Source organism: Gopherus evgoodei, chromosome 1 (assembly GCF_007399415.2).
Source record: "Gopherus evgoodei ecotype Sinaloan lineage chromosome 1, rGopEvg1_v1.p, whole genome shotgun sequence".
Classification (NCBI taxonomy): Eukaryota; Metazoa; Chordata; order Testudines; family Testudinidae; genus Gopherus; species Gopherus evgoodei.
Window position 1 is genome coordinate 266,809,190 of NC_044322.1, and position 27,573 is coordinate 266,836,762.

The window sequence follows — 27,573 nt, forward strand, 5'->3', positions numbered from 1 at the left end:
CTTGGGAGGCCACAAGTGAAAAGTGGTTTGGAGATGTCTCCTTCTATTCCCATTTGTGCACAACACAATTCAGCATGGTCAACAGTCTTTTGTGAGTGGGTGGGATCTGACTAGCAGCAGGCATTGCAAGTCACAGTGAGTTGCATTGAAGGAGCTGTATGTGCGTGAAAGGCGGGATGGAGGCTTGCTTGCTCTATACCTTCCTTTAAACTAATGTTGTTAGTGCTTCACTTTTATGATGACTATTTTTACTCTCAAATAAATGTGTAAAAGGGTGAAATGTACATGCATCCAAGCATGTTGTCAAAGACCTTTTTAGATTCTTCTAATCACTGATGTTTAGGCAGACTTGATCTAGCAGGTGCAAGATTTAACACTGCCATCAACAAAGAAAAACTGAAGGATTGTGCCATGTAACTGAAGGAGTAGATTGCAAGAAAGTGGAATGTTTATAATGTGGGCAAACACTGTGCAGCTTCTCTCAGGCAGCTCTGCTAATGCACCTCAGCGTTGCCCTAGAACACCCCTGAAACACATCCTGTTGTCTGAGAGCTTGGCCTCTTCCAGGCAATCTTCTTGTTGTCCCCTTTTCTCCTGATGTATTTCATTTGGCGTTTGTTGTAAGAGCACTGATTGTAATGAGTTTGTCTAGCATTCATGTGGATGTCACACATGCTTTTATCGGAGTTTCATTGTAATTTAGTAATTAAAGGATGCTTCAGCTAGAGTGTCACTGTGTATTTTAATACAAAAGAGGTCCCTAGACTGCCTTATACAGTCTGTGGCAATTTTCTGAGAAAAGGATGTCATGTCAGTCTAATCATCCTCCCTCCTGTGCATTAACATATTTATTATATTCCTACCTTTGAGTCGGAGTGCACTAAAGACAGACAAAAGACAGCAGGCATGCTGGGCCTTTAAGAATGTAGACAACAGGAGCTTCTAAAGATGGAGCATGCTATCCCCTCTCGCCTGCTTGAACATGCAGAAAATCTTGCATATTGAGCATGTTAGCTCTCTGTGGGTCTTTCTCTGCCAGCTATTAAAACAGCAAGTTTGTGATTCCAGACATACCGTACAGATCATGGGACACAAGCGAAGCTACTTATCCAAGCAGTTTGGAAACTATTTTTGTATTCAAGCACCAGGGAGTGGGAAGAGAAGGAGGTAGATGATAAAGTGGCATCAGTGGATGTCTTCCTTATAGGAACACCTAGGTTCAAAACTGTACCTCACTTCCGAGTAAAAACGAGCTGAATTAGAAAACATACATTCATACCACAAAATCACAACAGCTTTTAGCACAGTTTGATGTAATTGACACACTTCTCTCAGGGGCAACTCAGCAGAATTGGAATAGCACAGAATTTGCAGGCTATGAAAAACAAGCATTGACTGTGCTGCATGGGGGGAAGCTTGCAGTCAGCCCTCAGTCCTGGCCCCCAGTGTTCCTGCTCTCCAGCTGTGATCATCTGAATTGCTAACTATGCCAGACTACATGGATGCTTTGTGATATGGATAAATTTCCAATAGGGACTTGGTTGAGACCATTCAACTCATTTCACTTCTGATCTAAGTAGAGTGACCATATTTTCCCAAAGGGAAAACGGGACAACCCAGGGGCCGACCCAAGCCCCCGCCACCCACCCATGCGGGGGCCAGCCCAAGGCTCCCCTCTCCTCCCCCAGTACAGGGAGGCCCAAGCCCCCCTGATGCCTGCCCATGCAGGACCAGCCTGGCCCGAGCCGCTTTCCTGAGCCCTTCCTCCCAGGTGGGGCTGACATTGCTGCCCCCTCCCCGCACATTCCTCTACATCCCACGAGGGGTCGCACCCCCCTTTATTGGCCAAAAAAGTCAAGACGACCAGGACAGAGCTTAAAAATGGGACTGTCCAGGCCAAAATGAGATGTATGGTCACCCTAGATCTAAGTCAAATTTAAACATAGTTTTCCCAAGGTGAAGGCACTAACTCAATCCATCGGATATTTTTAATGCGTAAGATGGTGAGAAAAATGTTTCTAAAGCACCTAACTCCCATTTTCAGAAGTGACTTAGCAGCCTAGTTCCTACTGACTTTCAATAAGACTTAGGCTCCTAAGTGTCAGGTCACTTTTGAAAATGGGACTTGGGTGCTTTTGAAATTTTACCCATCATGTCTAATATTGTAAAGTTGTGGCCTGCCTTAGAAACACAAACAAATTGTCCCGTGTTGCAAATCTTATTCCCATAAATTGTCTTGTATTACCTAGAGTACTGTTAAAATTAGTTCTTTACTAGATCTTTCACAAGCTATGTGCACAACATATCTCATACAAAGACATGTCAAACACACCAACTAATACGTCCATGAACAATTATGCAAACAGATGTACTTATCTCTAAGATAAGTAGCCCCACTTACTTTAGTAGAACTGTTCACGTGCTTAAAGTTGAGCACATGCATAAGTGTATGAAGAATTGGGGCCATAAATTTTAACATGAAAGCTATGAGAATGGGAATTGATGGTAACTAAACTAACCAGGATATAGACACAAAAAAAACCACCCTATTTCTAGATTAAATAATATGGGTGACGTCTAATTTCTAAGTAGGAGTTACAAGTCAATACTGGATGGTAAATAAAACTTATGTACAGTAATAACTATATCTCATGGAGAACACTTAGCTGTAAAGGAGTTACTTTGAGAGTTCAAGATCTCTGTCATTCTTTGCATCTCACACATCTTCTTAAACTCGTCAAGCTGTTTTTACTGGCGTTTCTCTCTGCAACAATTTCAATGTGTGATACATTTTCCTGCTGCTATAAATGTATCTATAAATGATAATTTTCTTTTACTTTCCAGTGATCCTAGAAATAGAGAACTAAGGGAGGAAACAGTAAATTCCTTAACCCTCCTTGTCTGTAAAAACAAACAAAACTATTTATATAAGTGTCAGTTAATTTCCAAAGTTCCCACATAGGTCAATGCAAAACAAACTATAATATGAGAACGAGGTCATTCTTTCCTCTTTATGATCTCTCCAAAAGCTTGGGGAACAGGCAGTTTTTAATCTCAGAATCATAGGATTGGAAGGGACCTCGAGAAGTCATCTAGTCCAGTCCCCTGAACTCATGGCAGTACTGTCTAGACCATTCCTGACAGGCGTTTGTCTAACCTGCTTCTAAAAATCTCCAATGATGGAGATTCCACAACCTCCCTAGGCAGTTTATTCCAGTGCTTACCCACCCTAACAATTAGGAAGTTTTTCCTAATGTCCAACTTAAACCTCCCTTGCTGCAACTTAAGCCCATTGCTTCTTGTCCTATCCTCAGAAATTAAGAAAAACAATTTTTCTCCCTCCTCCTTGCAACAACCTTTTATGTACTTGAAAACTGTTAGCATGTCCATCCATTCTCCCCTCCCATCCCCCTTCTTCTCTTTTTCAGACAAAACCAAACCATTTTTTTCAATCTTCCCTCATAGGTCATGTTTTCTAGACCTTTAATCATTTTTGTTGCTCTTCTCTGGATTCTCTCCGATTTGTTCACATCTTTCCTCAAATGTGGCACCCAGAACTGGACACAATACTCCAGTTGAGGCCTAATCAGCGCAGAGTGGAGTGGAAGAATTACTTCTTATGTCTTGCTTACAACACTCCTGCTAATACATCTCAGAATGATGTTTGCATTTTTTTTTTTTTTGCAACAGCGTTACACTGTTGACTCCTATTTAGCTTGTGGTTCACTATGACCCCCAGATCCCTTTACGCAGTACTCCTTAAAATCAATAATAGATAATAGTTAAGCTGTTGCAAACCCCTGTGTCTACACACATATTTCAGTTTAATAGTTTAGCTTAAATCTGTTCCTAATCAACTTAAATTAAACTGAAATAAGCCTGACTTAAAGTGAAATAGTGTCAATACAGCATTTTTCACCAGTTTAAATTTAACATCACACCCTAAGTTAAACCGGTTCAGTTGTGTGTACAGATAAGCCCAGGATTCTTCTACTATTATCACAGTAAGGGAATGTCTACATTGTAATCGGGAGGTATCACTGCAGCACATATAGACATACCCAAGCTAGCTGTGATCTAGCTAAATCAAATCTAGGTCAGGCAATAAGGACAGTGAAGTCTCAGAAGCTCAGAGAGCTACAGGGGCTAGCCCTCCCCACTTGGGACCTTGGGTACATACCAGAGCAGCCGGTGCCCATGATCATTGAATCTATCTAGACCAAAGCTGACTCAAGTATTTCTACATGTGCTGCAATCACATCCCCAAACTGCAGTGTAGACATACCCTTAGGGTCACATTTTGTTACCCCTGTCCACATTGAGTATTCCACAAATGGTCTCACTGGATCTGATCCTCTACTGCCTTGCACTTTCTGCAGTCATTTACAGCTGTACTAAGTACACTACCCTTCTGATTTAGGAGTGTTTTACACTCACTTTACACTGGTAATAAGTGACTACACAAGCAGCAAGGCAGTGAAGAATCATGCCTACTGGCTTCAATGGGACCACTCCTGGTACAAGGTAATACTGACCACAAGTAAGGGTAAAGCATTCATGCTCTTAGCACATTTTGATAACCTACCTAGTCTGCTTTAGGTTCATCATCTGTCTTCCTCCTTTCCACACCCTCCCCCGACAGGAAAACATTTCACTACATGTACACTTACAGAGGTTTGTAGAGTACAGGCATTACAGACGTAGCTATACTCTGCAGCGAAAGATAAGCTGCATTCACACTTGATACTGTGATGTGTAGCAATACACCACAGTGAAAGGCTCAGGCAGTGGAGAGGCAGTGGGGAAAGACTTTCATCATGGTGAGGAAAGGCTCTGGCTGCGGTGAAGAAGCAGGACATTACACTGCTAAAAATAGCAGTGTAGATGTGGGAGGCAGAGCCTGGGCATGCGGAGAGTCACGCAGGGTATAGTCCCTGGGGAGGTTCAGGCTTGTAGGGCACTCTACTCGTCGAAGCCATGCCTACCCATCTACATTGCTATTTATACTCTGGCTAGCTGGAGCACGCAGCGTCTGTACTCTACACTCCACTCTGAGTGTAGACACATCTTTTTGCTGCTCCTCACCAAGATGACCAATGGACATAAGATGAGTACACACTATTACACACAATGCCAATATTCTAGGAGTGCCATTTCTGTTGCCGACTGGACATTTCTTCTTCAGTCTCAAACACAGTCACACTCTACTAGCTCTAACTGCACTTGATATGCTAAGGCCAGATTGTGAACACCATATGCTCACTGAAGACCCAGGAGTGCATAATCTAGCCCTTGGTGAGTATATTGTGTATGGTAACAGGTCTATTTTGGAAAAATATGGTGTAAACTGTAGGCTGGGGCAACATAATCGCCATGTTTGTATATAAATCTCAAATTCCTATCTACACCTGTGCCATAAACTATTAGACCTAGGCCTAATGAGTATTATATTATTATTTGACATCACTCAAGCGTGCTAGGCATTTTATAGTACAGATAGACAGATACAGTCCCTATGCTCCCATAATGTACTGGGTGTAACTGATTGGACCACTGATCCATGAGCCCACTACACAAGTCTGCATGAACGGGGAGTTGTAAACTACTCCTGGCACTGTGGAGAGTAGACGTAAATCCCAGCCTCTCTTACTTCCAAAAAGCAGGATTACTTGCTGTAGCCTGAAAAGGAGAGCTGATCTCCCCCGAAGGGAGAGTTTAGAAAGAGCAAGTGCTTACTTTGTTGGACTCAGACACACAACATACAAGAACAGAAAGCCACTTTTACCTGTGAAATAAGACCGATTTGACAAGCGTGACAACATCCCGACTGGCGTTGTATCCAGCACAAACAATGGCGACATGGATCATCTGAGGGAGAAAAGGACACAAAAGGAACAAAAATAAAGCCTTTTTTGTGTTTTATCATTCATGAAAGAGAAAACATACATGGCAGGGCTATATTTATTGTGGCAACTGTTGGAGCTCAGAGTGGGTGGTCTGCAGCTGTTTGCAGCCCACATGAGGCAGTTTTGTTAAAAACATTTTAATTGAGTTATAACACCATCATCATTCCAAAGTCATTACTGCTGCTAAATTACATCTGATGTAGGAAAGGCATTGTATTTATCAACTGTGTGAGTATTTTATATTTATGTTTGTATGCATTACACACACACACACAAAATGTGTGTATACTATTCAAAGTATGCAAATATGTGCAGACATTTTAAACACTTATCTTCTGTACTGAGATTTACAAATGTATGTTTGTTATAAGCAGACACGTTCAGGAATTTTACATCATGTAAAAACTACATATGCTTATTTGGCTTTTAATCTGAGGTGGAGCAAGATGGAGGAAGACACAAGAATAGTTTTAACTCATCTCCCCACCCTTCTTTGAATCTGAGGCAGAGGTTTGGCAAGTTCTTCTGTTAGGTTCAAGGAGGGGTAGGGAAAGGTCCCCAGCAATAATTATCAACTAACTTGAATGTCATTCATTTACCCTGCTCTGAATGTTTCACAGTAAATCATTGCCATTGCTTTGGGAAATAGAAAATTAACCTTTACAGATTTTGATTTGAACATCCCCACTCTTCCTTTTTTTTTTTTTTTTAAATGAACAAAAGGGGCAAGGAGAGCTCACCATGCTGACAGAACAATGCTTTGAAACAGGACATAGCTGTGAAAGTGTAGGAATGCCTAGTTGGTTTCCATTTGAAGCTTGGCTAGCTAGTGTCTCACTCAGACAGCTCTTACTTTCTGGAGGGAGCCCACTATGCAGAGAACAAATAGGAATTCTCACTCCTCACGTAGACAGCAGTCCCCAAAAGTGGACTGCAACACAGGCTGGGACAATCTGTAGGTTTTGAGAGACATGTATTATCCGTACAACCAGAATCCGGAGTGGTGGGTGGCAGGAAGAAGAGCTGCACCATGTGTTAGGTATCAGTAGGGCTATGATTTTGTCACAAGGCCACATAAATGATTAACTTGAGTAGAGTTCGTGAAACCTTAGAAATGGCAGTAAAAACGTATTTGGTTAGCGTCCCTCAGGTTTGACCCATCTGCCCCTCTGTCTCCATCTACAGGGGACAGATGGGCAAACCTGAGAGATGCTGTGTCCCCGTGCACCAGGTTGCAATGCCCGCATCAGGAAGCTGGGCCCAACTCCATGGGACAGGAACCACTGCTCTGGCGTGAGTGCAGGGCGGGCTCGCTCTCCGCCCTCACTCCCAGGGCCTCACCTTTCAGCCCCTCGCCCCACTATATTATTGTGTATGTTGATAGAGCAAAAACTACTGGTGACCTTTCTGTGACTTAATTTTTCCCTGCATCTCTGCTACAAAATTTACTAAAAAAAATATTCCTTGCCAAAACTGTATTTTTAGGTATCAGTCACATTAGATTTATTGCAGCAAACTTTGGGAGTGGTGCTGTGAGGTTTTCAATCCTATAAACTCACACTGAAGTTAGTAGAGTTGAGGACATTCAGTACTTAGCAAGATCAGACCCCGCGTCACCATCCTGATATAACAAAACAAGATAGGTTGCCAGAGTAACAGCAGTTTAACCTATAACTGCTGAATCTATAGACTTGGATTCCAGTATATTTTTGATTGCACTATGCTTGGTTAGTCTCCCATCTAGGTGTGTCCCAATTTATCTATGGTTTTATGGAGATCTAACCCCTTACTGTCAATTAAAGTCATGTCAGCAGACCAGTTTTATATACAGCTTAAACTCTACCTTCTTCTGGTGACTGTAGACCAGGTACAATCATTCTGAAGCCATGTTATGGGCTGGGCTTAGACACAATATTGCTTACAAGCACAGTTTTGCCTAGTCTGTCCTGACCAGAAAAATCAGATTCTAAACTGTGTTAGCATGAACCTATCCTGCCTCCAATCTCCCTTTTCTCAGCAAGTTGGTTGAGAAGTTATCAAAAAATTGTCTCTTATGCCACCTGTCAGCTGCCTATGTCCTAGAGCCCCCTCAGGCAGGCTTCAGGCCAGAGCACAATAGAGAGACGGTACTTGCTGCTCTGTTGAATGACTTCTTCCAGCCCAGAGACAAGGGAAAAACATCCATAGAACTCCTGCTGGACCTCTTTGCAGCACTTGATACTATTGATCACCAGATGCTCCTGTCCTGCCTCCAAGATGCTATGAGAATGAACAAAAATGTCCTGGAATATTTCAGAGGGTTATTACGGATAGCTGGTCCAACTTCCAAAGCCTTCATCTGCAGTGTGCCGTAAGGCTTAGTCCTCCCCCAAATATTATTCAACATTTGTACAAAGCCACTGGGAAAGCTGGTGAGACAAGATGGGCTGCAGCATCAACAATACACAGACACAACCCCATTCTATATCTCAAAGGCAAAGTACATTCGCTTAGAGGCAAACAGCGCCATCTCCCAGCTTTCTTTATGACTACCCAAATTCGGTACCTGGTTGAGGAGCTGTTTAAATTCAGGCAAGACAGAGTGATGCTAGCAGGAAGAGGTAGGCACTTCAGAGAAATTGCCTCCTCTGTAATATTCCTCATTATCAAGGACATCTCACTCAGATTACTAAATTGGTCAGCAGCCTTTTGAGATTCCTCGATGCTCCTGGATACCCACTTCCCTCTGCAACTGACTAGAAGATTCTATCCATCCTATTAGACCCAGACCTGGCCACACTGATTCATGCATTGTGACCGCCAGGACAATGGTCTTCAAGACAATGTACTCAAGACCAAGTCGCTTGTCTAACACAAGACACTGCAGATGCCTTCAAGAAGGACAAAAAAGTTGGTGCTGTCCTGATGGGACTTGTCAGCTGCATATGACACTGTCTGGCATGTGAGGCTGACAGTCAAGTTTGTGCAGTTCCTCATGGACATGATAAAGAATTGGACCTTGATCTTGCAAGCTGGAGACAAAGTTAGTGAACTTAGGCATCTCTGTGACAGACTCCTGCAAGAATCTGTTCTAGCTCTTATTCTTTTTTAATTACTTACCTATGATCTGCCAACAACTAAGGCTGATAAGAACATACATGGTGGTGATAAATCTCTCGCTGACATGGGTAACATTCTAAATGATATTGAAGGATCACTCAACCAGGACATGAACGCTCCAGCCACTTACCTTTTTCAGTAGACACTTGTATTAACTGAGTCTAAGACAGTGACCACAATGCTATCTGAACAATCGCTTAGCCAATCAACCCCTTACAGTGTGTTGAGGATCATTCACTTCCTTTCCAGTTAATTGTCACTTATTTAGGAGTCAAACTAAATCATAATTTCACATATCGGTCCCATCTAGAACATTTGAAGAAAAAGGTCACCTAGTGCACTGCCTTGATCCAGAAGCAGGAACCTCCTCAGGAGCATAGGTAAATGTTCTATGAACTTCAGTCCTAGCTCTGGTATTTGCTCCACTGGAATACTGGGCAGCAGTTTGGGGCAGAAGTCAGCACATGCATCTCATTGACTCGGAGCTGAACACAGCCACCTGTACTATTAGTTGTTCTCTTAGCCACACATTAACATCTAATTTATATGTATTGGCCTATATGGTTCCCCAAAACTTCAAGGAGATGCCATCATCCTGAAAACTGCCTGGAGAGCTATGCTGGATGAAAACAACCTGCTGCATCCAAGGCTCACAAAAGATGCAAGTAAGCAATGCACAGAAGATCTGCATGCCTCTGGAAGAAAACAATTACTCAGCCTGCAATTCCTGCTGACTTACTATGACTGATTTTGCGACATTCTTTAGCAGCAGCCACTCATATACTTATGTCCAGTGTTGCCAGTCCAACACCAATCTCAGATGAACCAGGGCATAGTGAAGTCAACAGCTATGTCCTCACAGAGTGAAAGCCACTCTAGTACCGAGAGGCAGGCATGCTGACAAACATTAGAAGCCCTAACCTATGACCACTTGTTTGCAGCTTGGGACACAGTTCCTGGACTTGGTTTAACAAGCTGCCAGAATGGCGGCCATAATGCAGAAATTTGGTTTAGCCCAATCTTCAGTGTGATTGCAGGGCAGCGATGTGGACGGTCAAACATGTGGTAGAAGAGTGCACAAATAGAAGATAGGAGGATGGAGGAAAACACCTTAATACTTTTGATGATGAAGCCAGATGGCTGAACAGTTTAGATATTGACTTGTGGTGCATGTGACAACTTCCACACTCAAATCTGCAACTCATATCCAAGTATGAAGCCACATACCCTAAGAAAGTTCCAGCTGTCACAAAATGTAGCAGACCACCACCATGAAGACATCCCCCCAGTGCTCTGCTCTGTGCTAAGTCCAGTTCTAAACCATTGTCTGGATATTCAAAGCCCTCCATGACATTGCCCATTGCAGCCTAACAGCGCCTCTCCTTCTGCAATGATAATCTCCCCCAATAGCTACATTTCACCACAACAATACATCTCTCCACTAGTAGTGGGAGGTCTACGAGTTCAAGACATAGAATTTTCACAAGACTTGGATCTAGCTAATGCAGGCAAGAGATTAGAATGACCACAGACCTGATCAGACTTCTCTGCCCCTCATGCTACATTACCCCATCAGAACAGCTCTCCCAGCCCACAGGACACAATAGGAAGTGGTGGCTGGGCTGGAATATGTTGCACATGCTATAAAATGTTAAACATCATCAGCTACATCACAAATATTACAACAGAAATCATGTTATCAGAGAATAAATTGTAATCACATTTAATTGCATTTTCAAATGTTTTATTATTATTAAAACTACCCCAAATGGAGAGTTATTAAACGTTTCAAGATTTAAAGAGCTCCTTGACTGTGATCAACAGTCTAGTACCAGCACTTTTATTCTCCCACAGAGCTCTAGCCTAGCCCCTTCTTTTGTACTGCTTCCCAGACTCTTCCCCTTCTCTACTCCACACCCCAAGCCTTGCTACAGGCACTCTTAGGTCAGAAATGTAGAAAGATTCAGTTAATACCTCCAAATTTCGAAAAACTGAATGTGCGCGTGAGGGGTGGGGAAGGAATACTGCCCTCACACACAGAAACACAGAGCTGGCATCTCCAGTAAAAGACGGTTACTCACCTTTGTAACTGTTGTTCTTCGAGATGTGTTGCTCATATCCATTCCAGTTAGGTGTGCGCGCGCCGCGTGCACGTTTGTCAGAGATTTTTACCCTAGCAACACTCGGTGGGCCGGCAGGGCGCCCCCTGGAGTGGCGCAGCCATGGCGCCCGATATATACCCCTGCCGGCCCATCCGCTCCTCAGTTCCTTCTTGCCATCTACTCCGACAGTGGGGAAGGAGGGCGGGTGTGGAATGGATATGAGCAACACATCTTGAAGGACAACAGTTACAAAGGTGAGTAACCGTCTTTTCTTCTTCGAGTGCTTGCTCATATCCATTCCAGTTAGGTGATTCCCAAGCCTTACCTAGGCGGTGGGGTTGGAGCGAGACGTTGCGGAATGCAAGACCACTGAGCCGAAGGCGGCATCGTCTCTAGACTGTTGGACCAATGTGTAGTGCGATGCAAAGGTGTGGACAGAAGACCAAGTGGCCGCGCGGCAGATTTCCTGTATGGGAACATGGGCCAAGAACGTGGTAGCGGCAGATGAGGTTTAAGCCCGAGTAGAGTGGGCGGTAAGATGGCCAATCGGAACATAAGCCAAGTCGTAGCATGTCCGAATACAGGATGTCACCCAAGAAGCAATCCGTTGGGAAGTGATTGCCATGCCCTTCATATGTTCTGCCACTGCTACCAATAGCTGAGGTGAACGCTGGAAGGGTTTGGTCCCCTCAATGTAAAACACGAGGACCCTGCGGACATCCAGAGTATGCAGCTGCTGTTCCCGTCGCAGTGAGTGCGGTTTTGGAAAAAAGACTGGCAGGAAGATATCCTGATTAACGTGAAAGGAGGAAATGACCTTAGGGAGGAACGCCAGGTGTGGTTGGAGCTGTACCTTGTCCTTATGGAACACTGTATATGGGGGATCCACAGTCAAAGCTCTAAGTTCTGAGACTCGTCTAGCCGAGGTGACTGCAACTAGGAATGCTGTCTTCCAGGACAGGTACAGCAGCAAGCATGCGGCTAAAGGCTCAAAGGGGGGCTCCATGAGCCTGGTTAAGACAAGGTTCAGGTCCCAGGTAGGGGTTGGTTGTCTGACCTGGGGATAGAGTTGCTCCAAGCCCTTGAGGAATCTGGAAACTATAGGATGGGAAAAAATGGAACTGCCAGCCTCTCCAGGATGGAAGGTGGAAATAGCTGCAAGGTGCACTCTCAGCAAAGAGATCGCTAGACCTTGCTCCTTGAGAGACTATAAATAGTCCAAGATGGTGGGGACAGATACAGACTGCGGAGAAAGGTCCTGCTGAGCGCACCAGTGACAGAAGCGCTTCCATTTTGCAAGGTATGTTGATCGCGTGGAGGGCTTTCTGCTTCCCAGCAGCACTTGTTGCACTGCGGCGGAACAACGCAACTCCGATTGGCTCAACCAGCCAGCAGCCATGCAGTCAGATGAAGGGACTGCAGGTCCGGGTGGTGTAGCCTGCCGAAGTCCTGCATGATCAGGTCCGGGCATCGGGAATCGGGTCTGACAGAGACGGGTCGAGCAGCATGGTGTACCAATGCTGCCTCGGCCAAGCCGGAGCAATCAGGATAAGGTGGGCTTTGTCCCTGCGCATCTTGAGCAGAACTCAGTGGATGAGAGGAAACGGTGGGAAGGCATAACCGAAGTGGCCGGTCCACGGAATGAGGAATGCGTCCGACAGGGAGCCCGGGGAGCGACCTTGCAGGGAGCAGAACACCTGGCATTTCCTGTTCTCCTTAGAGGCAAAGAGGTCTATTTGGGGAAAGCCCCACCTCCAGAAAACTGAATGGAGAATGTCCGGATGGATGGACCACTTGTACACCAGGAAGGACCTGCTCAGATGATCTGCGAGCGTGTTTCGGACTCCTGGGAGGAAGGAGGCTACTAGGTCTATGGAGTGGGCTATGCAGAAGTCCCACAGTTAGATCGCTTCCTGACACAAAGGGGAGGACCACATCCCTCCCTGTTTGTTTATATAATACTTGGCTGTTGTGTTGTCCATGAAGACTGCAACACAATGACCCTGCAGATGGCGCTGAAACACTTGGCACGCCAGCTGGACCGCTCTCAGCTCCCGGACATTGATGTGTAGTGTCAACTCCTGGGACGACCAAAGGCCTTGGGTGCGCAGGTGCTCTAGGTGAGCACCCCAGCCCAGGGAGGATGTGTCCGTTGTTAGGGACATGGAGAGCTGGGGAGGATGGAACGGTCGTCCTGCACACACCCGGAAGGACGTTCGCCACCAGTCGAGGGAGCCGAGAACGCTCGGCAGAATTGTCAGAATGATGTCTATGGTGTCTCTGCGTGGCCGATAGACAGAGGCGAGCCAGATTTGGAGAGGACGCATTCGCAGCCTGGCGTGTTTTGTAACGAATGTACATGCAGCCATGTGACCGAGGAGAGCAAGGCAAGTGAGGGCAGAGGTTGTTGGAAACCGCTGAAGACCTTGGACAAGTGAGACTATGGCCTAAAACTGGTGGGAGGGTAAACTGGCCGTCGCAAGGCTGGAGTCCAGCATTGCCCTGATAAACTCTATCCTCTGTGTAGGCACCAGAGTGGACTTGTCTAAGATGATGATCAGGCCTAGACGCAGAAAGAGGTCCTTGATAATGGCCACATGGCTGATGACTTGTGCCTCGGAGGCCCCTCTGATAAGCCAGTCGTCGAGGTAAGGGAAGACGTGTATCCGACGACGGCGTAGGGAAGCAGCAACAACCGCCATACACTTCGTGAACACACGAGGGGCCGAGGAGAGGCCATAGGGGAGGACAGTAAACTGGTAGTGTCGATGGTTTACCATAAAGCGCAGATACCTCCTGTGAGGGGGATAAATTGCTATGTGGAAATATGCATCCTGCATGTCGAGAGCGGCGTACCAATCTCCGGGATCCAGGGAAGGAATAATGGTTCCCAGGGATACCATGCGGAACTTGAACTTTTTGATGAATTTGTTCAGTCCTCGCAGGCCTAGGATAGGCCGGAGGCCCCCTTTTGCCTTGGGAATGAGGAAATATCAGGAATAAAACCCCTTGCCCCTTAACTCCTCCGGTACCTCCTCTATAGCTCCAATTGAGAGGAGCTTGTGGACCTCCTGGATGAGGAGTTGCTCGTGAGAGGGGTCCCTGAAGAGGGACGAGGGGGGTGGTGGAAGGGAGGGGGTGAAACAAACTGAAGATGGTATCCAAGCTCCATCGTGCGTAGGACCCAACAATCTGACGTCAACTGGGACCACGCCAGAAGGAACGGGGAAAGGCGGTTGTAGAACTGAAAGGGATCTGGGGAGGCGATTGGTACACTGCTCTCGGGCGCACCCTCAAAAGTTTGGTGGGACTGGAATTGTTGCCCCCTTGAGGTCCAGACTGACGTCTGCGATTAGTACGACCTCGTCTTCTGGCAAAGTCTTGCCGTGGCCGAGGCGGGGGGTAAGGGCGCTGCGGTTGGGAGCGGAAGGACCGTCTGAGTCTGAGGTGTATGCATTCCCAACGAACGCATAATTACTCTGTTGTCCTTCAGACTCTGCAGTCTGGGGTCCGTCTTTTGCGAAAACAAGCCTTGACCATCAAATGGCAAGTCTTGTACCGTATGTTGCAACTCAGGTGGCAGTCCGGACACTTGCAACCATGATATAAGGAGCATAGTTATGCCAGAAGCGACCGTTCTGGCCGCCGAATCGGCGGCATCTAACGAGGCTTGTAAGGAGGTCCTCGCGACCCTCTTCCTCTCCTCCAGGAGTGCTGCAAATTCCTGGCGGGAATCCTGCGTAACCAACTCAGCAAACTTCCCGACAGCCTCCCAGGTATTGTAACTGTATCTGCCGAGGAGGGCTTGCTGGTTCGCTATGCAGAGTTGGAGACCTCCCACAGAATAGATTTTTCGTCCCAACAAATCCATGCGCCGGGCTTCCCTAGTTTTAGGCACAGGGGCTTGTTGGCCGTGGCGCTCCCGTTCGTTGACTGACTGTAACACCAAGGAACAGGGAGCGGGGTGCACGTAGAGGTACTCATACCTCTTGGAAGGCACCATGTACTTCCGTTCGACCCCCTTGGCTGTGGGCGGGATGGAAGCCGGGGATTGCCAGATAGTGTCTGCTCTAGCCTGGATCGAACAGATGTATGGGACAGCCACTCTGGTGAGTGTCTCTGCAGACAAGATGCTAATCACCGGGTCCTCCACCTCTGGAACCTCCTCCACCGGTAAGTTAATATTCTGGGTGACATGCTGCAGAAGGTCCTGGTGTGACCGGGGGTAGTCCTGATGATGACATCCCCACTACTGCCTCATCCAGGGAAGAGGAGGATGACAGCCCCGGGACGAGTGGGTCCTGCACTGACGCCTGGTCCAGGGGGACCTCCGTCTCCAGAAGGTCATGCGGTTCCGGTGCGTATGCACTGGTTTCCTCTGTGTCAGCGGGGAGGGGTCGGCTGACGGTGGCCTCGGGCACACAGTGCTCTGAGTGACCGGAGCGTGACGGGCCAGTCGGTTCGCCTTGGGCTTGATGATATGCCCAAGGTGTCCAAAAGGACCACTGATGAGGTCCATGGTCCGGGCCATGGGCATGAGTATCCGAATCCCTGTAGGAGGCACTGTCCGCATGGGCGGAGATGGATGGACGACGCGAGGGCCATGGAAGAGCTGAAGTCGCTTGGACCAGGTCTCTGCATCCATTGGACTCCTGTCTGCGCGGTACCAGCGAACGGTACCGAGAGTCATGGCGGTGCCGGGAGAGGGACTGGGACCTGCGACCAGTGCAGTGCCGGGAGATCGACCGGTGCCTCACATCGCCATGCCGAGATCGGCTGCGAGAAGTACGGCGGTGCCGGGATCTGGACTGGTGCCGAGAGTACCGTGATGGAGACTGGGATCTCGATCGGTGCCGCGAGTACGACCGGTACCGGATGGAGAGCAGTACTGGGACTGCGAGCGGCGCCGAGAGCGGGAGCGATGGCGGGACCGAGAGCGTCTGCGGGACCTGGATTGGGACCGGCAGCATTGCGCAACGTCCGGCAACGATGGCCTCATCATGGCAGGCTTGCCCAGTGACTGAACAACCTGCACCGGCGGTGCTGGGGATTGAGGCAGCTCAGGCTCCGTGACAGCAATTAGTTCCCGAGCCATGGAGAAAGTCTCCGGTGTCGAGGGCACGACAAGCTCGACCACAGCGTGCGCTGGGGAGCTGGTAGGCACCGGACTCAACGGCTCCTGAGAAACCGGAATCAACGGTGCAGAGGCAAGCGGTGCCGCAGCAGTTGACGGTGCCAGGCGGTCCGCCTTCGATGTACGCTCTGACTGCAGCGTAGATACAGGTGCCGCAGGAGCCTTGTGCCTCTTGCTCCTCGGGGAGAGGGACCGGTGCCTGCCAGAGGGCTGAGCCGGTGAAGGCTGGTGCCGAGGAGTCTTCACTGGAACCGTGTGTTCCGGTGCGGAGGAAGCACTCGTCCCCGGTGCCGGAGTCGGTGCCGAAGATGGAGGAGTTAGAGCTGCCTCCATCAAGAGCTGCTCGAGGCAAATGTTCTGCTCTTTCTTCGTCCAGGGCTTGAACGCCTTGCAGATTCGGCACTTGTCCGCAAGGTGGGATTCTCCTAGGCACTTTAAACAGGAGTCGTGCGGATCTCCTGTGGGCATCGGCCGATGACAGGCCGCACAAGGTTTGAAGCCCGGTGAACCGGGCATGGGCCCCGGTACCGGGGGAGGAGAAGGGGCTAGCCCCTGACCCTCTAACTATATACACAACTGCTATAAAAACTAATAATAATATAAAAGTTAACTAGAACTACAGAAAAACTATGTACACAATAACTATATAAACGAGCGAAGAGCTAGGGAGGTGGAGATCAGCTAAGCCGCGCTCCACTGTTCCAACGACAGACACGGGTGGTAAGAAGGAACTGAGGAGCGGATGGGTCGGCAGGGGTATATATCGGGCGCCATGGCAGCGCCACTCCAGGGGGCGCCCTGCCGACCCACCGAGTGTTGCTAGGGTAAAAAACTCCAACGAACGTGCATGCGGAGTGCGCACATCTAACTGGAATGGATATGAGCAAGCACTCGAAGAAGAATAGCATAAACAATGAGACCCCTGGCAAATCTGATAATAGGGAAGTTAAAATTAAACTTCCATTGCTGTCACTGAATTATAATGTGAATTCCTTAAGAAGGAGGAAAAGCTATTTCGTTATCAACATTGTATGTGGTTAGATAGGGGACGGCATGCCCAGTGAGGTTTCATGTTTTATATAACCACTGCCTCCAACTAAACCCCACAGAGAAATAACGTGTATTTCTGGAAGGCCACTTAAACTATTTTCTTTTTTAATAGCTATTCACTTGCTCTAAATTGGTTGAGGGCATTGAGGCTAGGACTGAGCTAACCAGTACTCGACTAAGAATAAGTATAATTTATTTACTTACGGCCTTATCCTCCTGCCACTGAATTCTATGGCAAATCTCTCCTGTATTACACAGAGAGCAAGATCAGACCTTCATTGTTTGTAGGAAAAAGTCTGACCCCCTACCTTTAGCACCAGTATAACATTTTCTGATTGTCAGAAAAAAGGCCCAGCACTGGAAACCTGTGTTTTAGTTCTAATAGATACATCAAATTTGTCAGATGAATAGACAGCAGACTTAATTTTATATGAAGAGATAATTAAGACTAATTTTTGCCCCTCAATCATATTATTTTTCACCTTCTGTTTTTTCAGGAAAAAAAACAAGATAAAAAGGGTGACAGGTATCAGATTAAACATGTTAATTTTTAATGGGGGAAGGTAATCTATTTTTGACCCTCCTGTCCCTGCCAGTTTGACTTCATTTTGAACTAGGCCTCACCCTGGCTTCCCACTTTACACTTGAAAATTTGTGGATGCATGTTGATATCATTTAGATGTCCAACTACCTGATTTGCAGATACAATAAAATAGTTGAATGTCTACATGACATCCACTGCAAACATGCAGGTATAAAATGAACGACTACTCAAAACCAGACACCCCCATATCCCAAGCCCATGGAATTGACCAACCTCTCCTACAAGAGTCTGCCGTAGCTAATTGTATAGAACATGTAGCTCTGCATCAGCTGCTGCTAGATACTCCATTGATAGGCAATTCAGAAAAGCAAACAGATTAGACAGCAACAATCTAAGGAACAGAAACTTAGAGTTGTGCTAACAGGACAGCTGGTGCACGAACAAGGAAGTAAGGTTTTAAAAAGCACTGTGTCCTTATCAGCTCATTTGGAAACATTTGGGGCCAGATTCACAGCTGACATATATCAGTGATGCTTTAGTGCAGTCAATAGAGACTGGTTTACACCTGAATCTAGACCATGAGAATCAAAAACAAGACATCAGCCAAACAACAAGAGAGATCAACATAAGGAAGAAAAAATAATATTTTCAAGAGTATCAAAAGATGACAAAAGCAAAGTATACTGTAAATCTATTAGAATTTACTGCACAACATCCCTTGAAGGGAATTGCAGCATTTTCAGAAGCACACTCCTTGGGTGAATAAATCCCCCCTCCCCCCGCATTCATTGTTTCGGGTAATGCTTTTTGTTTTACCTCACACTTCTCCACTGCTGGCTGCTGCCCACACTCTGAGCTGTTCCCTGCCACGATGCCAGCCCGCAGGCTTTCACTGTCCCCAGTCCCCTCCTCCATGGAGTAGGTTTTTGAATGATTGCCACGACGATGCGTTGGGCTCCGGCTCTGCGCCAGGCTGAGCTGCTTGCGAAGCACCTGGTTCTCCTCCTCCACCTCCCGCATGCGTATTTCCAAGCTCTCCCGCTCCCGCTGGTTCGAGGCTGTGTAATGAGGGCTATGGGGCTGAGATTCGATTGGCGACAGCGACGACGCCTTCCCATCTAAGGGATGGAAAATAATATCTGGATGAGAGCAGGGTTAACATTTTGTGTGTGCTTTACATAGCGAAAACAGACAATCATTTCAAATAAATCCATCTCTTATATAGACTAAGGTCCACATTCAAGAAAACATTTAAGCACATGGTTAACTTAGGCAAGTGCTTCAGGTCTACTGACTTCAAGTCCCATTAACTGCAAGGGAAGTTACATACATACATAAAGATGAGCATGTCTGTCTTGGACAGGGGTATTTGCCAGAATCAGGGCCAGAACGGGAAGATAATGAGGAACAGGAGGATTTAATATAATGACAATTAATATATTGTTAGAGGAAGTGACAATTAATATACAGTGAGGGAAGAAAATGTTTTTTAAAAAATGGATGAGACACAGTATTTTTTCTATTCCCTCACCCAAAAAATTGCAGCATTTCAGGTGTCACATCTTGCCAAGAATTGACCCTGCATGATTTCGTATGTGAGGGAGTGATTTACATCACTCAGGAGAGACCCAAAACGCATGAGAAGGAAAACATAATTACATATAATGTACCCAAGAGAGGATCATTCCACCGTCTGTTCCAGGTGTGTTATTGCCACAAGGGTTTAGAGAGAGAAAATGGAGAGAGGCAGCCAATCTTTTAGTGACAGAGACATTCTTCCAAATTGCTTTTAACAGAGCAATATATTCATGGCAAATGTTTGAGAGGTGATTAAAAAACCAAATCTAGTGTTAAATTATTTTCAGTTAAAATTAAATGAGACCAATAAAAATGAATGGTTACAGGTGTCCATAGAGTAGCAAGACAGTCTGCAGTTAACAAGGGCTAAGTTCACTTCAACATGTCACTGCAATGAGGATGATGGGTGAATGCCTTGTGTTGAGTACTTCTCAAAAATAAATTTTCTGCTCACATGCATTTAAAAAGGCTGCATTGTTTAACAATCCTCCGCACTGTGCACAATCACACTGGCTTTATCAAGCAGTCACCAATTTGTGAGCGGTTTAGAAAACGCAAAATCATACAGTTATTGCTGAGCTATCCTTATTACCAGGAAATCACTCGTTCTCAAATTTATCTCCCTGCTGCAAAGACCCTGTTCATCTCCTGCTTCACTCTACTGTTTCCGACTTACTTGATCAGTGCTAAACTCCTCAAACTGCTATAGAAATGAGAACCAGTTTTCAAGCCTCCACTGCTGCACATCAGATACACACACACAAATATGCATGCACTGTATATTAGTTGCCCTCCCCCAAACCCTATTTAATTTTTTAAAAATATGAATACTTTTGATAAGAATGTCTGAGTTTGTAAATATGTGTAAAGACAGAATTCTGATGCTTGTTTATTGATATTTGTAACTTGTTAAAAAATCCCAAATAGTTATTTTTAACATAAACAAAACACAACATTTTCTTCAGCTTACAAAGCCAAGCACACAACAGTTAGGAAATGCCAGATTCAGAGTTGCCTGAGCAGCCTTAACCTGCCCCCTTATGAATATGCATTATGACAATTTTTATGGATCACATCCTTTTCTTTCCACTGGACCCTACCTCATTCAAGAATAGTCAACACCAAAATCTAACATTAGCAAAACTACCTATTGTTCAGAGCTGGCCAAAACATGTTAAAAATCAGCAACAATGTTTTCCTCATCATTTCAATTTTTTTTTAAAAAATGCAACCAATTCTATAGTTATCGATGACAATTTTTTTATGCCCTTCAAATTTTTTTTTTTTTGGTAAAAATTTTTACTGCAGGGCTGGTGACACCTAATCCCTGCAGGCACAATGGGAGGCGTTTTCACTCCTGCCCATCGTTACCAATCAATCTTTGTTTCATTGATTTCAGTGTGTCAGCTGAAATCGACGTTAACTGAAATCTAGTGATTTAAACTGAATCCTGCCAAGCCGAGCTATTTGATATGAAGTTCTACATAGAAAGTGTTAAATACAGAGAGGCTATTTTTCCTCCAAAGAATCTCATAAGAGCTACTGCAGCAACTCCCTCTGCACAGCACTGCTTTCTTATCAACTAGTGATTTTCTCACTAGTCTCACAATAGAAGGTGTTTTCTTAAAACCCCAGCCTCATGAGTCTGACGAAGTGAGTATTCACCCACGAAAGCTTATGCTCCAATACTTCTGTTAGTCTATAAGGTGCCACAGGACTCTTTGTCGCTTTTTACTGGAGGCAAGTGACTGTGAAAATCTCAGCTTTAATTTAAAAGCCAAGGAAGTTTCTAGTCCTCATGGGTAGAACCCCGTGTGGATACAAATATTTATCCGCAAATATTTATATCCACAGATATAAATCAGTATCCGCAGGGCTCTCCCAGGAACTGCAGTGGTGAAAGAAGTAGAACATGGGGCCACCGTTACCAGTAGCCAGCGCCCCACGCTGGCAGCTCCTCCAGTGCAATTGTACCACCCCCAACCCTGTCTGTGTCTCTTCTACACAGCTGACTGCGCCTCCTGTCTGAGTCTGTACAGCTGCACTGAAGAACAGGGCTGGAGGCGGTACAGCAGTGCCGGAGGTGCTGCCGGCGTGGGCCACTGGCTACTGGGAGTGTGGCCCCACATTCTGTTCCTTTCACCATTGCAGTTCTCAGGAAAGCCCCGCGGATGCCGATTTATAGCCACGGATATCCGCATTTGCAGTTATAAATTTGTATCCGAGCAGGGCTCGCCTCATGGATGCAGAGAAAAGCCTGAAAATATGAACTGGTTTGACCTAAAGGCTCAGATTGGAAAGTAAATAAAAAGAATCCAAATCTTAAAAACTAAAACCGAACAAAACAAAAAAACCCAACATGATTATTAAACCAAATTCATGATTTTGGGAACATAGCACAGGATTTCTGAAAGCTGAGGGTTGGCAGTACTGGTATTGTGATCGTTAAGTATTCTTGTGTGGATGGAGACTTGCAGAGACATTGGCTTCAGTGCACATATAATTACAGATGAACCTCTCTGAGGAGTTTCTTAATGTTGCAGAATAGTTTGATACATAGGCTTAATCTCTACACCCACTTGACTTAGCCCATGGTCAGTTTTAAGAACATTATGCATATTTGTTTCACCTGGCCTTTAAAGAAAGGTAAGTGGACTGAGGTACAGGCTGATATAAAGGAGCATTAGTATTTGATTGATTATGCTGCTAGATAGAAGGGTTGAGTTGGTTGTACTGCACTTTAGGTTTATACTTTATATAGTTGGCAGGGTGACATATGGGCATTTTTTATTTAATCTAAATCAAAATAAAATGAAACAGGAGCTGCTGACAGGGAATTTCGCAAGGGAGTTCTCCAGGTGAAGGAGGAGCACATACAGCATCTGTGGGGTAAGTGACTGTCTGCAGTGTGTGTGTGTTTGTGTTTGGGGGTTACTGGCTGTGTGCTGAGTTTGTGTTTGTCAGTCTGTTTGGTGGTTTGTTTGTTTGAAGGACCGTGTGCTGTAGCTGGCAGTTGGAGGCGGAGCTACCAAGGAAGGTTTGAAAGCTAGAAGCCTCTGGTAATTGGCTGAGCCTTAACCAGCGGGCGGGGCATTCACTCAGGCCAGGGCTTCATAAAGCTGCGCACAAGCGACCAGGGAGCTTAGTGAACAGGAGCTGCTAACAGGGAGTTTCGCAAGGGAGTTTGAAAGGGGAGTAGGAAGGGAGTGGGGGTCCCTTGTCGGTCTCATCTGTGACCCATTGGTCCCCTGAACCTATAAACCAAGCCACATCCAAAACCTTTCTGTTGAAGGCAGAGCAGAGCGGACAGGGAGCTGCAGTCGGGAATTTGAGAGAGTTTGACAGAGGGAAGCTTATGATGGTGAGGAGAAGGACCCGCAACACCTGTGGCAGCACTGCTTCTGTCTCCTCCACCTGCGCCTGTAGCCAGACAGAGCCCCAAAGCATGGATGCTTTTACCCAGATTCTGGTGTGGGCTTGCAAAGACTGTAACTTGCAATTTCCACTTACTGATATCCAGGCTGGGGGTTGCACCCAATGTGAAAGGTGCCTACTGGTGGAATCTCTCAGGCAGCAGGTGGGAGAGCTACAGGAGGAGGTGGCTAGGCTGAGGAACATCCGTATCCATGAGCAATTCCTGGACAGTATCCATGTGGAGACAGCTGACGTAGCTGTCCCAGTTCACAGGACTACTGACACACCCTGAGCCATCTCCTCCTCCACTGGTGTATCTGACACACCAGTGGAGGAGGAAATGGCTTAGGGTGGACACTGGCAGCTGCTTACTTCTGGCAGCAGGCAGTGCTCCACTCCTGCTGCAAACCCTCCTGCTGTGGTAATAGATAACCGTTATGCTCTTCTTGATACTGGAGAGAAGGAATCACCCCCAACAGTTAAGAAGGGGAAGCCTCATACCCCTAAGGCTGGGAGGTCTGCTGCCACCACTGATAATAAGAAACTTAGGGTAGTGGTGGTTGGAGACTCTCTGCTGAGGGGGACAGACACACCCATCTGTTGCCCTGACCGTTCATCCCGGGAGGTATGCTGCCTGCCAGGGGCCCGTATCCGAGATGTTACAGAGGCATTGTTGAGGATTATCCGGCCTTCTGACTACTACCCCATGCTACTCATCCATGTGGGCACAAATGATACTGTGAGGTGTGACACTGAGCAGATCAAGAGTGACTACAGGGCTCTGGGAGTACGAGTTAAGGAGTTTGGAGCGCAGGTGGTATTCTCTTCGATTCTTCCTGTCGAAGGTAGGGGCCCGGGCAGAGACAGAGGCATCGTGAAGGTGAATGCCTGGCTGCGAAGATGGTGTCGCCAGGAAGGCTTTGGCTTCCTGGACCACAGGATGCTATTCGAGGAAGGACTGCTAGGCACAGATGGCGTTTACCTTTCGAGAAGGGGAAAGGCCTTATTTTCGCACAGACTGGCTAACCTTGTAAGGAGGGCTTTAAAATAGGTTCGACGGGGACAGGTGAGCAAACCCCACAGGTAAGTGGGGAACAAGACCTGGGAGATGGGTTGGAAACAGGAAGGAGCACGGGCTATAATGGCAGAGAGAAAGGAGGGTCAGGGCAAAGCTGGGAGGCAAGATCAAACCAGTATCTTAGATGCCTATATACAAATGCAAGAAGTATGGGTAATAAGCAGGAAGAACTGGAAGTGCTAATAAATAAATACAACTATGACACTGTTGGCATTACTGAAACTTGGTGGGATAATACACACGATGGGAATGTTGGTGTGGATGGGTATAGTTTGCTCAAGAAGGATAGACAGGGGAAAAAGGGAGGAGGTGTTGCCTTATATATTAAAAATGTACACACTTGGACTGAGGTGGAGATGGACATAGGAGATGGAAGTGTTGAGAGTCTCTGGGTTAGGCTAAAAGGGGTAAAAAACACGGGTGATGTCATGCTGGGAGTCTACTACAGGCCATCTAATCAGGTGGAAGAGGTGGATGAGGCTTTTTTCAAACAACTAACAAAATCATCCAAAGCCCAAGATTTGGTGGTGATGAGGGACTTCAACTATCCAGATATATGTTGTGAAAATAACACCGCGGGGCACAGACTATCCAATAAGTTCCTGGACTGCATTGCAGACAACTTTTTATTTTAGAAAGTTGAAAAAGCTACTAGGGGGGAAGCTGTTCTAGACTTGATTTTAACAAATAGGGAGGAACTTGTTGAGAATTTGAAAGTAGAAGGAAGCTTGGGTGAAAGTGATCATGAAATCATAGAGTTTGGAATTCTAAGGAAGGGTAGAAGGGAGCACAGCAAAATAAAGACAATGGATTTCAGGAAGGCGGATTTTGGTAAGCTCAGAGAGCTGATAGGTAAGGTCCCATGGAAATCAAGACTGAGGGGAAAAACAACTGAGGAGAGTTGGCAGTTTTTCAAAGGGACACTATTAAGGGCCCAAAAGCAAGCTATTCCGATGGTTAGGAAAGATAGAAAATGTAGCAAAAGACTACCTTGGCTTAACCATGAGATCTTGTGTGACCTACAAAATAAAAAGGCATCATATAAAAAATGGAAACTAGGTCAGATCACAAAGGACGAATATAGGCAAATAACACAGGAATGCAGAGGCAAGATTAGAAAGGCAAATGCAAAAAATGAGCTCAAACTAGCTATGGGAATAAAGGGAAACAAGAAGACTTTTTATCAATACATTAGAAGAAAGAGGAAGACCAAGGACAGGGTAGGCCCACTGCTCAGTGAGGAGGGGGGAACAGTAACGGGAGACTTGGAAATGGCAGAGATGCCTAATGACTTCTTCGTTTCGGTCTTCACTGAGAAGTCTGAAGGAATGTCTAGTATAGTGAATGCTTACGGGAAGAGGGTAGGTTTAGAAGATAAAATAAAAAAAGAGCAAGTAAAAAATCACTTAGAAAAGTTAGATGCCTGCAAGTCACCAGGGCCTGATGAAATGCATCCTAGAATACTCAAGGAATTAATAGAGGAGGTATCTGAGCCTCTAGCTATTATCTTTGGGAAATCATGGGAGACGGGGGAGATTCCAGAAGACTGGAAGGGGGCAAATATAGTGCCCATCTATAAAAAGGGAAATAAAAACAACCCAGGAAACTACAGACCAGTTAGTTTAACTTCTTTGCCAGGGAAGATAATGGAGCAGGTAATTAAAGAAATCATCTGCAAACACTTGGAAGGTGGTAAGGTGATAGGGAATAGCCAGCATGGATTTGTAAAGAACAAATCGTGTCAAACTAATCTGATAGCGTTCTTTGATAGGATAACGAGCCTTGTGGATAAGGGAGAAGCGGTGGATGTGATATACCTAGACTTTAGTAAGGCATTTGATACAGTCTCGCATGATATTCTTATAGATAAACTAGGAAAGTACAATTTAGATGGGGCTACTATAAGGTGGGTGCATAACTGGCTGGATAACCGTACTCAGAGAGTAGTTATTAATGGCTCCCAATCCTGCTGGAAAAGTATAACAAGTGGGATTCCACAGGGGTCTGTTTTGGGACCGGCTCTGTTCAATATCTTCATCAACAATTTAGATGTTGGCATAGAAAGTACGCTTATTAAGTTTGCGGACGATACCAAACTGGGAGGGATTGCAACTGCTTTGGAGGACAGGGTCAAAATTCAAAATGATCTGGACAAATTGGAGAAATGGTCTGAGGTAAACAGGATGAAGTTCAATAAAGATAAATGCAAAGTGCTCCACTTAGGAAGGAACAATCAGTTTCACACATACAGAATGGGAAGAGACTGTCTAGGAAGGAGTATGGCAGAAAGAGATCTAGGGGTCATAGTAGACCACAAGCTTAATATGAGTCAACAGTGTGATACTGTTGCAAAAAAAGCAAACGTGATTCTGGGATGCATTAACAGGTGTGTTGTAAACAAGACACGAGAAGTCATTCTTCCGCTTTACTCTGCGCTGGTTAGGCCTCAACTGGAGTATTGTGTCCAGTTCTGGGCACCGCATTTCAAGAAAGATGTGGAAAAATTGGAGAGGGTCCAGAGAAGAGCAACAAGAATGATTAAAGGTCTTGAGAACATGACCTATGAAGGAAGGCTGAAGGAATTGGGTTTGTTTAGTTTGGAAAAGAGAAGACTGAGAGGGGACATGATAGCAGTTTTCAGGTATCTAAAAAGGTGTCATCAGGAGGAGGGAGAAAACTTGTTCACCTTAGCCTCCAATGATAGAACAAGAAGCAATGGACTTAAACTGCAGCAAGGGAGATTTAGGTTGGACATTAGGAAAAAGTTCCTAACTGTCAGGGTAGTTAAACACTGGAATAGATTGCCTAGGGAAGTTGTGGAATCTCCATCTCTGGAGATATTTAAGAGTAGGTTAGATAAATATCTATTAGGGATGGTCTAGATAGTATTTGGTCCTGCCATGAGGGCAGGGGACTGGACTCAATGACCTCTCGAGGTCCCTTCCAGTCCTAGAGTCTATGAGTCTATGAAACCATTCATAATGGGGACTGAGGGTATGTCTACATCTACAATTTTGCAGCGCTGGTTGTTACAGCTGTATTAGTACAGGTGTATAGGGCCAGCACTGCAGAGTGGCCACACTTACAGCAACCAGAGCTGCAAGTGGTGTTAGATGTGGCCACACTGCAGCGCTGTTGGGTGGCTTCAAGGGGGGTTCGGGGAACGCGAGAGCAAACCGGGGAAGGAGACCAGCTTCCCCGCAGTTTGCTCTCGCGTTCCCCGAACCCCCCTGCAAACCGCAGGAAAGGAGACCTGCTTGCTCGGGGGTTCGGGGAACGCGAGAGCAAACCGCAGGGAAGGAGACCTGCTTGCACTGGGGTTCGGGGAACGCGAGAGCAAACCGGGGAAGGAGACCAGCTTCCCCGCGGTTTGCTCTCGCGTTCCCCGAACCCCCCTGCAAACCGCAGGGAAGGAGACCTGCTTGCACTGGGGTTCGGGGAACGCGAGAGCAAAGCGGGGAAGGAGACCAGCTTCCCCGCAGTTTGCTCTCGCGTTCCCCGAACCCCCCTGCAAACCGCAGGGAAGGAGACCTGCTTGCTCGGGGGTTCGGGGAACGCGAGAGCAAACCGGGGAAGGAGACCAGCTTCCCCGCGGTTTGCTCTCGCATTCCCCGAACCCCCCTGCAAACCGCAGGGAAGGAGACCTGCTTGCTCGGGGGTTCGGGGAA

General features: G+C 46.2%; 1 protein-coding gene across 1 annotated transcript in view; it reads right to left on the bottom strand.

The window, feature by feature from the left end:
- Positions 1–27,573, bottom strand: part of LARGE1 (LARGE xylosyl- and glucuronyltransferase 1) — a 394,379-nt gene that overhangs the window by 193,582 nt on the left and 173,224 nt on the right. Inside the window, exons 3-4 of the mRNA XM_030545186.1 lie at positions 18,652–18,953; positions 5,786–5,868 (exon numbers count right to left, since the gene is read on the bottom strand). Coding sequence (XP_030401046.1) covers positions 5,786–5,868; positions 18,652–18,953 — 385 coding nt within the window. The remainder of the gene's footprint in view (positions 1–5,785; positions 5,869–18,651; positions 18,954–27,573) is intronic.